Source organism: Nerophis lumbriciformis, linkage group LG25 (genome assembly GCF_033978685.3).
Source record: "Nerophis lumbriciformis linkage group LG25, RoL_Nlum_v2.1, whole genome shotgun sequence".
Classification (NCBI taxonomy): Eukaryota; Metazoa; Chordata; class Actinopteri; order Syngnathiformes; family Syngnathidae; genus Nerophis; species Nerophis lumbriciformis.
In genome coordinates this window covers 39,087,222-39,099,558 of record NC_084572.2, presented here as the reverse complement: position 1 = coordinate 39,099,558, position 12,337 = coordinate 39,087,222, and the positions used below count along the sequence as shown (strand labels likewise).

Sequence of the window (12,337 nt, the reverse complement as noted above, 5' to 3'; positions counted from 1 at the left end):
AAGTATAAACAGTATAAACACTTTTTACAGTATGTCGTGCTGTGAAATACAGCCGACAGGATTGCGCACCAAACACGAAGCAAGGCCAAAGCGCATGCATGGTGCAGGAGAACAAAGGACTTCTTTCATTTAAGTTTTGTGATAAACCATCAAACTCATTCGTTAAAAGGACTCTATAGTAATATAAAGCGAATTTTTCTGGACATTATCATGCAAGAAAAGTTTATTTTTGGGACCGCGATCACCGCGTAATGATTTTTAAAGGTTGCATTACAAACATTTAACTGTCCCATGTGATCAGCCAGTGCGATTGGAAGTCCATGCTCAATTATTGCCTCCGTAAATAAAACTTCGGCATTTATCACATCCAAAGAATCTGTTTGGGCGACGAAAAACGTTGAAAGTTTTCCACTTGTATCGCTAGCAACGGCATTAGACTTGTGTTTTTTTGTCCCAACGTGGTCTTTTACATCGCTAATTCCTCCGTGTCCGATCGAAAAATCTTGTCTGCACAAGGTGCAATTCGCGTAGTTTTCACCCTTTTTTAAAAAATTTTATTAATATTAGATATATAACAACGGGCGGATGGCGGGCGGATGCAGTTCTGATCAAACGTTACATCGGGTGGATGGCGGATGGTTGACGACTTTCTGACGCGGTTGCGGATGAAATAATTGCCTATCCGCGCATCTCTAATTAGTACCTTCTTATGTTGTATATTTGATAAGCACTCATTTTTGTAATCAGCCTGAGCTGTGTGAAATAAATAATAATATTTGAGATAAACTGTCAAACTGTAATTCGCATAGATGTAATTATTAAATACGGAAAAAAAAACAGAGGAAAATGAATTAATATTGTGTTAATATTTGAGTGGGCCCCGGGCCCGTCTGTAGTGGAAAAGTTGGCCTCCAAGGTAGAGAAGATTAAGAAGCCCTGATCTAGTCCAAAGAAACCTCATGGTGGCACTACAGGCAAGGTACGGGGGGCAGTACCAATATTTGTCCATGACATCACTTCAGGTGCTTCCCAGTCAGGGAATACAAGTCCAACAAGTCTCCCCTTGATCTGAGCCGGCGTGCAGCTTGACCTGTGACCCAGGTGTGGGTTGTTTTGAGGTAAGCCTGTGCAAAATGTCAGGACAGGTCTGGGCTCCGTCCAAACAGGCCCTTTCCCCCCAGAGCACTGTTCTACTTTCATTCTTCTTGTGGACCGCCCTCTCAATATCTGTCGCGATCGATGAAAAAAAAGGTAAACGCGTTCCCGAGCATTAAGGAGCACATCTGAAGGGAGAAAGACTGAGGGGGAAAAAATGAAGAAGAAAGGAGAGACCCGGCCCAAAGAGAGCAGATCTGGCGCTCGGAAACCAGAGACATACTGTATAAAGTTAGCTGCGAGTATTCTATTGTGCATCCTCTTCTACTACACGGCTAGATAAAGCATCAGGTGGTGCTCACCTTTGTGCATTCACGCACAATATAAAACGTTTGGCGGACAAAATGACTATTAAAAAAAAATAAAAAGCAACATGGATGCAGCACGTGACTACTGGGGGCTACTTGGAAGTCCCGGGGTAGGACAGGTGTTCCCTAGTTTTTGTCACCTTACAAGGAGGGGACACGGCTAAATAAAGCATCAGGTGGTGCTCACCTTTGTGCATTCACGCACAGTACAAAACATTTGGTGGACAAAATGACTAGACGCTGCAAAAAAAAAAAGGAAAATGGATGCAGCTTGTGACTTCTGGGGGCTACTTGGAAGTCCTGGAGTAGGATGGTTGTGTTCACAGTTTTTGTTGCCTTGCAAGGAGGGGACACGGCTAAATAAAGCATCAGGTGGCGCTCACCTTTGTGCATTCACGCACAGCATAAAACGTTTGGTGGACAAAATGACATGACGCTATAAAAAAAGCAACATGGACGCAGCACGTGACTACTGGGGGCTACTTGGAAGACCTGGGGTCGGACAGGTGTTCCTAGTTTTTTGTCGCCTTGCATAGAGGGGACACGGCTAAATAAAGCATCAGGTGGTGCTCACCTTTGTGCATTCACGCACAGTATGAAACGTTTGGTGGACAAAATGACTAGAGGCTGTAAAAAATAAATTAAAAAAAGCAACATGGACGCAGCACGTGACTACTGGGGGCTACTTGGAAGTCCTGGGGGTCGGACAGGTGTTCCCTAGTTTTTGTCGCCTTGCAAGGAGGGGACACGGCTAAATAAAGCATCAGGTGGTGCTCACCTTTGTGCTTTCACGCACAGTATAAAACGTTTGGTGGACAAAATGACTATTAAAAAAAATAAAACGCAACATGGATGCAGCACGTGACTACTGGGGGCTACTTGGAAGTCCTGGGGGTCGGACAGCTGTTCCCTAGTTTTTGTCGCCTTGCAAGGAGGGGACACGGCTAAATAAAGCATCGGGTGGTGCTCACCTTTGTGCATTCACGCACAGTATGAAACGTTTGGTGGACAAAATGACTAGACGCTTTAAATAAAAACAACAACAACAACATTTCCAGGGTGTACCCCGCCTTCTGCCCGAACGCAGCTGAGATAGGCTCCAGCACCCCCTGCGACCCCGAAAGGGACAAGCGGTAGAAAATGGAAGGATGGATGGAACATGGATGCAGCATGTGACCATTGGGGGCTACTTGGAAGTCCTGGGTTAGGACGGGTGTTCCCTAGTTTTTGTCGCCTTGCAAGGAGGGGACACGGCTAAATAAAGCATCAGGTGGTGCTCACCTTTGTGCATTCACGCACAGTATAAAACGTTTGGTGGACAAAATGACTAGACGCTGTAAAAAACAAAAAAAAGCAACATGGATGCAGCACGGAACTACTGGGGGCTACTTGGAAGTCCCGGGGTAGGACGGGTGTTCCCTAGTTTTTGTCGGCTTGCAAAGAGGGGACATGGCTAAATAAAGCATCGGGTGGTGCTCACCTTTGTGCATTCACGCACAGTATGAAACGTTTGGTGGACAAAATGACTAGACGCTGTAAATAAAAACAACAACAACAACAACATTTCCAGGGTGTACTCCGCCTTCTGCCCGAATGCAGCTGAGATAGGCTCCAGCACCCCCTGTGACCCCGAAAGGGACAAGCGGTAGAAAATGGAAGGATGGATGGAACATGGATGCGGCATGTGACTACTGGGGGCTACTTGGAAGTCCTGGGGTAGGACGGGTGTTTTTGTCACCTTACAAGGAGGGAACACGGCTAAATAAAGAATCAGGTGGTGCTCACCGTTGTGCATTCACGTACAGTATAAAACATTTGGTGGACAAAATGACTAGACGCTGCAAAAAAAAAAAAAAGGAAAACGGATGCAGCCTGTGACTTCTGGGGACTACTTGGAAGTCCTGGGGGTCGGACGGGTGTTCCTAGTTTTTTGTCGCCTTGCAAGGAGGGGACACGGCTAAATAAAGCATCAGGTGGTGCTCACCTTTGTGCATTCACACACAGTATAAAACGTTTGGTTGACAAAATGACTAGACGCTGTAAAAAAACAACAACAACATGTCCAGGGTGTACGCCGCCTTCTGCCCGAATGCAGCTGAGATAGGCTCCAGCACCCCCTGCCACCCCGAAAGGGACAAGCGGTAGAAAATGGAAGGATGGATGGAACATAGATGCGGCACGTGACCATTGGGGGCTACTTGGAAGTCCTGCGGTAGGACGGGTGTTCCCTAGTTTTTGTCACCTTACAAGGAGGGGACACGGCTAAATAAAGCATCTGGTGGTGCTCACATTTGTGCATTCACGCACAGTATAAAACGTTTGGTGGACAAAATGACTGGATGCAGCACGTGACTACTGGGGGTTACTTGGAAGTCCTGGGGTAGGACGGGTGTTCCCTAGTTTTTGTCACCTTACAAGGAGGGGACACGGCTAAATAAAGCATCAGATGGTGCTCACCGTTGTGCAGTCACGCACAGTATAAAACATTTGGTGGACAAAATGAATAAACGCTGCAAAAAAAAAAAAAAGGAAAATGGATGCAGCCTGTGACTTCTGGGGACTACTTGGAAGTCCTGGAGTAGGATGGTTGTGTTCACAGTTTTTGTTGCCTTACAAGGAGGGGACACAGCTAAATAAAGCATCAGGTGGCGCTCACCTTTGTGCATTCACGCACAGCATAAAACGTTTGGTGGACAAAATGACTAGACGCTATAAAAAAAAAAAAGCAACAAGGACGCAGCACGTGACTACTGGGGGCTACTTGGAAGTCCCGGGGTCGGACGGGTGTTCCTAGTTTTTTGTCGCCTTGCAAGGAGGGGACACGGCTCAAAAAAGCATCAGGTGGCGCTCACCTTTGTGCATTCACGCACAGTATGAAACGTTTGGTGGACAAAATGACTAGACGCTATAGAAAAAAGAAACAAGGATGCAGCACGTGACTACTGGGGGCTACTTGGAAGTCCTGGGGTAGGACGGGTGTTCCCTAGTTTTTGTCACCTTACAAGGAGGGAACACGGCTAAATAAAGCATCAGGTGGCGCTCATCTTTGTGCATTCACGCACAGTATAAAACGTTTGGTGGACAAAATGACTAGACGCTATAAAAAAAAAAAGCAACAAGGACGCAGCACGTGACTACTGGGGGCTACTTGGAAGTCCCGGGGTCGGACGGGTGTTCCTAGTTTTTTGTCGCCTTGCAAGGAGGGGACACGGCTCAAAAAAGCATCAGGTGGCGCTCACCTTTGTGCATTCACGCACAGCATGAAACGTTTGGTGGACAAAATGACTAGACGCTATAGAAAAAAGAAACAAGGATGCAGCACGTGACTACTGGGGGCTACTTGGAAGTCCTGGGGTAGGACGGGTGTTCCCTAGTTTTTGTCACCTTACAAGGAGGGAACACGGCTAAATAAAGCATCAGGTGGTGCTCACCTTTGTGCATTCACGCACAGCATAAAACGTTTGGTGGACAAAATGACTAGACGCTATAAAAAAAAAAGCAACAAGGACGCAGCACGTGACTACTGGGGGCTACTTGGAAGTCCCGGGGTCGGACGGGTGTTCCTAGTTTTTTGTCGCCTTGCAAGGAGGGGACACGGCTCAAAAAAGCATCAGGTGGCGCTCACCTTTGTGCATTCACGCACAGCATGAAACGTTTGGTGGACAAAATGACTAGAGGCTGTAAAAAAAAAAAAAAAAAAAAGCAACATGGATGCAGGACGGGTGTTCCCAGTTTTTGTCGGAGGGGACACGGCTAAATAAAGCATCAGGTGGTGTGTGTGTGCGCGTGCGTGTGTGTGTGCATGTGTGCGTATGTGTGTGTGCACACATACATAAGCATCTAGAGAGAATGACAAGGTAACCCCACCTCTCTCTCACTCGCTCCCAGCCCCTCTCTCTCTCTCTCCCTCTCTCTCCTCCTCCTCGGTGTCTCTCGACCGCGCATTCTAGGCTGCAGCAGCGCGGCGACGCACCAGCCTCACTCACTTGTATGCTGGTGTTGCGCGCACACGGAACCAATTATTACATATATTTGTATATATATATATATAATTTTTCCGGTAGGTGGACAAAAAGGACGCTATTCCTCCTCGGACGCCCCGTGTGAATCAATAACCAGAAAAAAAAAAATATTTTTTATTTTTTTATTTTTTTTATTTCTTTTTGGTACCTGGATTATGTGCGCGCGAGGGAGCGCGTGCGCGCGCGCGTGCGCGAGGAGGTGCACTTAGAGCGCGCGCGGACGCGGGGTCGGGGGACGAGACGGGCTCCGAGGGCGGGCTGCATGTGGCCGCTGCATGCCGGGGACATGTGGAAGTTTACGCCGCTCTAAGCGCCGCCTCACGGCCGCCTCTTCCCACGTCCCTCCCGGGGGAGCCAACTCGCACCGAGACCGGACCCAAACGTGAATTCTCCGGGTGAAATTGCAACACGTGCTCGGAGGAGGAGGACCTCCCCGCTGACTTCCGTGAACACTTTACTGGATTTTTTTTAAATATTTTTTTAATTTTTTGTGTGTAATTCTTTTAAACACTTATTGCCGCAATGCTGGGAGCCCTCAACCCCGCGGGCCACGCTCCGTACCCGGCCCGGGCGTCGGAGCTGGTGGTGGCCGTGCTGGTGCTCGCCTTGTGCGGGGGAGAAGCCGCCGGACAACCGTGCCCGACCCAGTGCTCCTGCACCGGGACTACGGTGGACTGTCACGGCCAAGGGCTGCGCAGTGTGCCCCGGAACATACCTCGCAACGCGGAGAGACTGTAAGTTCAATGCCATCTTTCCATCACTTTATTGCAACACTTTCACCAATTTGACATGAATTTATTACATTTTAGACACTTTAAATTGCACTTTTTTTTACTGGTCTATAATCTTAAACATCACTAAATTAAAAGTGTCAAATAACCAAATTCCTCAACTAAAATCTCATTTCAAGATTTTAGATAGACACATCATTCTTCTTCTTTGTATTATTAATATTGATGTCAGAAGTCAAGTGTGGCTGCACTTGGTGGTTTCCCACTGCATTAAAAAAGTGCTGCACCCAAGACCACATCAGGTGTTTTTTTTTTTTCTCCTATAGACCAGCAAGTTAATCAAAAACGGATTTGGAAGCCAAGTGTGCTTGGAGTTTAAACAGGCAAAAAAACCCAAAAAAAAAACAACTGAAATTGGCCCTGCAGTGCAGCAAGGAGCAAACATACCTTCAATTAATTGCTTATTTCTCCTTTCAGGGATCTGAATGCAAACAACCTGACTAAAATCACCAAGACCGATTTTGCGGGATTGAGACACCTGCGAGTTCTGTAAGTCCCTTTTTTCTGAAAATGATGCTTTGCACCTTTTATGATGCACCAACCCTGCAGGCACATGGCATTGATGCAACACTGATTATACGTACATGTCCTTTAAAACTGACTTTGTAGCAACCTTGCAGAATAGTTGTGTTTGTAAATTGTAGACAACGTTGACGTCTAACGTTAGATCCACGTTGTTTGTTGGGAGATGACCACATTTCAGTAATCAAATCAACGTTACAACCCGACGTTGATTAAACGTTGTCGAAAAGCATGTTGTTTCAACGTTGTTTTTGTGTTGTAGAATATTGGTTGGGAAATTATCAAATTTCCATAATCAAGTCAAATTAAGAACCCAACATTGATTAAATATCGTCAAAAAGCATGTTGTTTTAATGTTGTATTTGTGTTGTAGAATATTGGTTGGGAAATGACCAAAATTCAATGGTCAAATCAACGTCGGAACCCAACATTGATTAAACATTGTCAAAAAGCATGTTGTTTCAATGTTGTATTTGTGTTGTAGAATATTGGTTGGGAAATGACCAAATTTCCATAGTCAAGTCAACTTAAGAACCCAACATTGATTAAACAGCATCAAAAAGCATGTTGTTTCAACGTTGTATTTGTGTTGTAGAATATTGGTTGGGAAATGATCACATTTCAATGGTCAAATTAACGCCAGAACCCAACATTGATTAGACAGCATCAAAAAGCATGTTGTTTCAATGTTGTATTTGTGTTGTAGAATATTGGTTGGTAAAATGACCAAAATTCAATGGTCAAATCAACGTCAGAACCCAACATTGAATAAACATTGTCAAAAAGCATGTTGTTTCAACGTTGTATTTGTGTTGTAGAATATTGGTTGGGAAATGACCAAAATTCAATGGTCAAATTAACGTCAGAACCCAACATTGATTAAACAACATCAAAAAGCATGTTGTTTCAACGTTGTATTTGTGTTGTAGAATATTGGTTGGTAAATGACCAAATTTCAATGGTCAAATTAACATCAGAACGCAACATTGATTAAACGTTGACAAAAAGCACGTTGTTTTAATGTTGTATTTATGTTGTCGATTAGTCAAATTAACGTCAGAACCCAACATTGATTAGACAGCATCAAAAAGCATGTTGTTTTAATGTTGTATTTGTGTTGTAGAATATTGGTTGGGAAATGACCAAAATTCAATGGTCAAATCAACGTCGGAACCCAACATTGATTAAACATTGTCAAAAAGCATGTTGTTTCAACGTTGTATATGTGTTGTAGAATATTGGTTGGGAAATTATCAAATTTCAATGGTCAAATTAACGTCAGAACCCAACATTGATTAGACAGCATCAAAAAGCATGTTGTTTCAATGTTGTATTTGTGTTGTAGAATATTGGTTGGGAAATGATCAAATTTCAATGGTCAAATCAACGTCAGAACGCAACATTGATTAAACGTTGACAAAAAGCACGTTGTTTCAATGTTGTATTTGTGTTGTAGAATATTGGTTGGGAAATGACCAAAATTCAATGGTCAAATTAACGTCAGAACCCAACATTGATTAAACAACATCAAAAAGCATGTTGTTTCAACGTTGTATTTGTGTTGTAGAATATTGGTTGGTAAAATGACCAAAATTCAATGGTCAAATCAACGTCAGAACCCAACATTGATTAAACGTCGTCAAAAAGCATGTTGTTTTAACGTTGTAATTATGTTGTAGAATATTGGTTGGTAAATGACCAAATTTCAATGGTCAAATTAACATCAGAACGCAACATTGATTAAACGTTGACAAAAAGCACGTTGTTTCAATGTTGTATAGGTGTTGTAGAATATTGGTTGGGAAATGACCAAATTTCCATAGTCAAATCAACTTAAGAACCCAACATTGATTAAACAGCATCAAAAAGCATGTTGTTTCAACGTTGTATTTGTGTTGTAGAATATTGGTTGGGAAATGATCAAATTTCAATGGTCAAATTAACGCCAGAACCCAACATTGATTAGACAGCATCAAAAAGCATGTTGTTTCAATGTTGTATTTGTGTTGTAGAATATTGGTTGGTAAAATGACCAAAATTCAATGGTCAAATCAACATCAGAACGCAACATTGATTAAACGCCCTCAAAAAGCATGTTGTTTCAACGTTGTAATTATGTTGTAGAATATTGGTTGGGAAATGACCAAATTTCAATGGTCAAATCAACGTCAGAACGCAACATTGATTAAACGTCAAAAAGCATGTTGTTTCAACGTTGTATTTGTGTTGTAGAATATTGGTCGTAAAATGACAAAATTTCAGAACCCAACATTGATTAAACGTCGTCAAAGAGCATGTTGTTTCAACGTTGTATTTATGTTGTCGATTATTGGTTGGGAAAATGACCAAATTTCAATGATCGAATCAATGTCAGAACCCAATATTGATTAAACGTCTTCAAAAAGCATGTTGTTTCAACGTTGTATTTATGTTGTCGATTATTGGTTGGGAAAATGACCAAATTTCAATGGTCAAATTAACATCTGAACCCGGCATTGATTATACGTTGTCAAAAAGCATGTTGTTTCAATGTTGTATTTGTGTTGTCGATTATTGGTTGGTAAAATTACCAAATTTCAATGTTCAAATTAACATCAGAACGCAACATTGATTAAACGTTGTCAAAAAGCATGTTGTTTCAATGTTGTATTTGTCTTGTAGAATATTGGTTGGTAAAATGACCACAATTTCAACGGTCAAATCAACATCTGAACCCGGCATTGATTAAACGTCGTCAAAAAGCATGTTGTTTCAACGTTGTATTTGTCTTGTAGAATATTGGTTGGTAAAATGACCAAATTTCAATGGTCAAATCAATGTGAGAACCCAACATTGATTAAACGTCATCAAAAAGCATGTTGTTTCAATGTTGTGTTTGTGTTGTAGAATATTGGTTGGGAAATGATCAAATTTCAATGGTCAAATCAACGTCAGAACGCAACATTGATTAAACGTTGACAAAAAGCATGTTGTTTCAATGTTGTATTTATGTTGTCGATTAGTCAAATCAACGTCAGAACCCAACATTGATTAAACGTTGTCAAAAAGCATGTTGTTTCAATGTTGTATTTGTGTTGTCGATTATTGGTTTGTAAAATTACCAAATTTCAATGGTCAAATTAACATCAGAACGCAACATTGATTAAACGTCGTCAAAAAGCATGTTGTTTCAATGTTGTATTTGTGTTGTAGAATATTGGTTGGTAGAATGACCACAATTTCAACGGTCAAATCAACATCTGAACCCGGCATTGATTAAACGTCGTCAAAAAGCATGTTGTTTCAACGTTGTATTTGTCTTGTAGAATATTGGTTGGTAAAATGACCAAATTTCAATGGTCAAATCAATGTGAGAACCCAACATTGATTAAACGTCATCAAAAAGCATGTTGTTTCAATGTTGTATTTGTGTTGTAGAATATTGGTTGGGAAATGATCAAATTTCAATGGTCAAATCAAGGTCAGAACGCAACATTGATTAAACGTCAAAAAGCATGTTGTTTCAACGTTATTTTTGTGTTGTAGAATATTGGTTGGGAAATGACCAAATTTCAATAATCAAATTAACGTCAGAACCCAACATTGATTAAACGTTGTCAAAAAGCATGTTGTTTCAACGTTGTATTTATGTTTTTGAATATTCGTTGGAAAAATGACCAACTTTCAACGGTCAAATCAACATCAGAACCCAACATTGATTAAATGTCGTCAAAAAGCATGTTGTTTCAACGTTGTATTTGTCTTGTAGAATATTGGTTGGAAATTGTTCAAATTTCAATGCTCAAATCAACGTCAGAACCCAACATTGAATAAACGTCGTCAAAAAGCATGTTGTTTCAACGTTGTATTTGTGTTGTAGAATATTGGTTGGTAAAATGACCAAATTTCAATGGTCAAATCAATGTCAGAACCCAACATTGATTAAACATCTTCAAAAAGCATGTTGTTTCAACATTGTATTTATGTTGTCGATTATTGGTTGGGAAAATGACCAAATTTCAATGGTCAAATTAACATCTGAACCCGGCATTGATTATACGTTGTCAAAAAGCATGTTGTTTCAATGTTGTATTTGTGTTGTCGATTATTGGTTGGTAAAATTACCAAATTTCAACGGTCAAATCAACATCTGAACTCGGCATTGATTAAACGTTGTTAAAAAGCATGTTGTTTCAACGTTGTATTTGTGTTGTAGAATATTGGTTGGTAAAATTACCAAATTTCAAAGGTCAAATTAACATCAGAACGCAACATTGATTAAACGCCCTCAAAAAGCATGTTGTTTCAATGTTGTATTTGTGTTGTAGAATATTGGTTGGGAAATGACCAAATTTCAATAATAAAGTCAACTTAAAAACCCAACATTGAATAAACGTTGTTAAAAAGCATGTTGTTCAAACGTTGTATTTGTGTTGTAGAATATTTGTTGGGAAATGACCAAAATTCAATGGTCAAATCAACGTCGGAACCCAACATTGATTAAACATTGTCAAAAAGCATGTTGTTTCAACGGTGTATTCATGTTGTTGATTATTGGTTGGTAGAATGACCAAAACTCAATGGTCAAATCAATGTCGGAACCCAATATTGATTAAACATTGTCAAAAAGCATGTTGTTTCAACGTTATGTTTGTATTGTAGAATATTGGTTGGGAAATGATCAAATTTCAATGGTCAAATTAATGTCAGAACCCAACATTGATTAAATGTCAAAAAGCATGTTGTTTATACGTTATGTTTGTGTTGTGGAATATTGTTTGGAAAATGACCAAAATTCAATAATCAAGTCAACTTAAAAACCCAACATTGATTAAACGTTGTCAAAAAGCATGTTGTTTAAACGTTGTATTTGTGTTGTAGAATATTGGTTGGTAAATGACCAAATTTCAATAATCAAGTCAACTTAAGAACCCAACATTGATTAAACGTTGTCAAAAAGCATGTTGTGTCAATGTTGTATTTATGTTGTCGATTATTGGTTGGGAAAATGACTGAATTTCAATGGTCAAATCAATGTCAGAACCCAACATTGATTAAACGTCGTCAAAAAGCATGTTGTGTCAACGTTGTGTTTGTGTTGTAGAATATTGGTTGGGAAATGACCAAATTTCAATGATCAAATCAACATCAGAACGCAAAATTGATTAAACGTTGTCAAAAAGCACGTTGTTTTAATGTTGTATTTATGTTGTCGCTTATTGGTTGGTAAAATGACCAAAATTCAATGGTCAAATCAATGTCCGAACCCAACATTGATTAAACATTGTCAAAAAGCATGTTTTAATGTTATGTTTGTGTTGTAGAATATTGGTTGGGAAATGACCACATTTCAATAATCAAGTCAACTTAAGAACCCAGCATTGATTAAACGTCGGCAAAAAGTATGTTGTTTCAACGTCGTATTAGTGTTGTCGAATATTGGTTGGGAAATGACCAAATTTCAATGTTCAAATCAACGTCAGAACCCAACATTGATTAAAGGTCCTCAAAAAGCATGTTGTTTCAATGTTGTATTTGTAATGTCGATTATTGGTTGGTA

The 12,337-nt window shown here is 40.6% G+C and overlaps 1 protein-coding gene across 3 annotated transcripts in view; it reads left to right on the top strand.

Annotated features, from left to right (window-relative positions):
- Positions 1-5,461: 5,461 nt before the first annotated feature.
- slit2 (slit homolog 2 (Drosophila)) overlaps positions 5,462-12,337 on the top strand; it is a 595,329-nt gene continuing 588,453 nt past the window's right edge. For all 3 annotated transcript variants that reach the window (XM_061984403.2, XM_061984402.2, XM_061984404.2), the window contains exons 1-2: positions 5,462-6,219; positions 6,694-6,765. In XM_061984403.2, the coding sequence (XP_061840387.2) occupies positions 6,008-6,219; positions 6,694-6,765 (284 nt within the window). In that variant the 5' untranslated portion in view covers positions 5,462-6,007. The remainder of the gene's footprint in view (positions 6,220-6,693; positions 6,766-12,337) is intronic.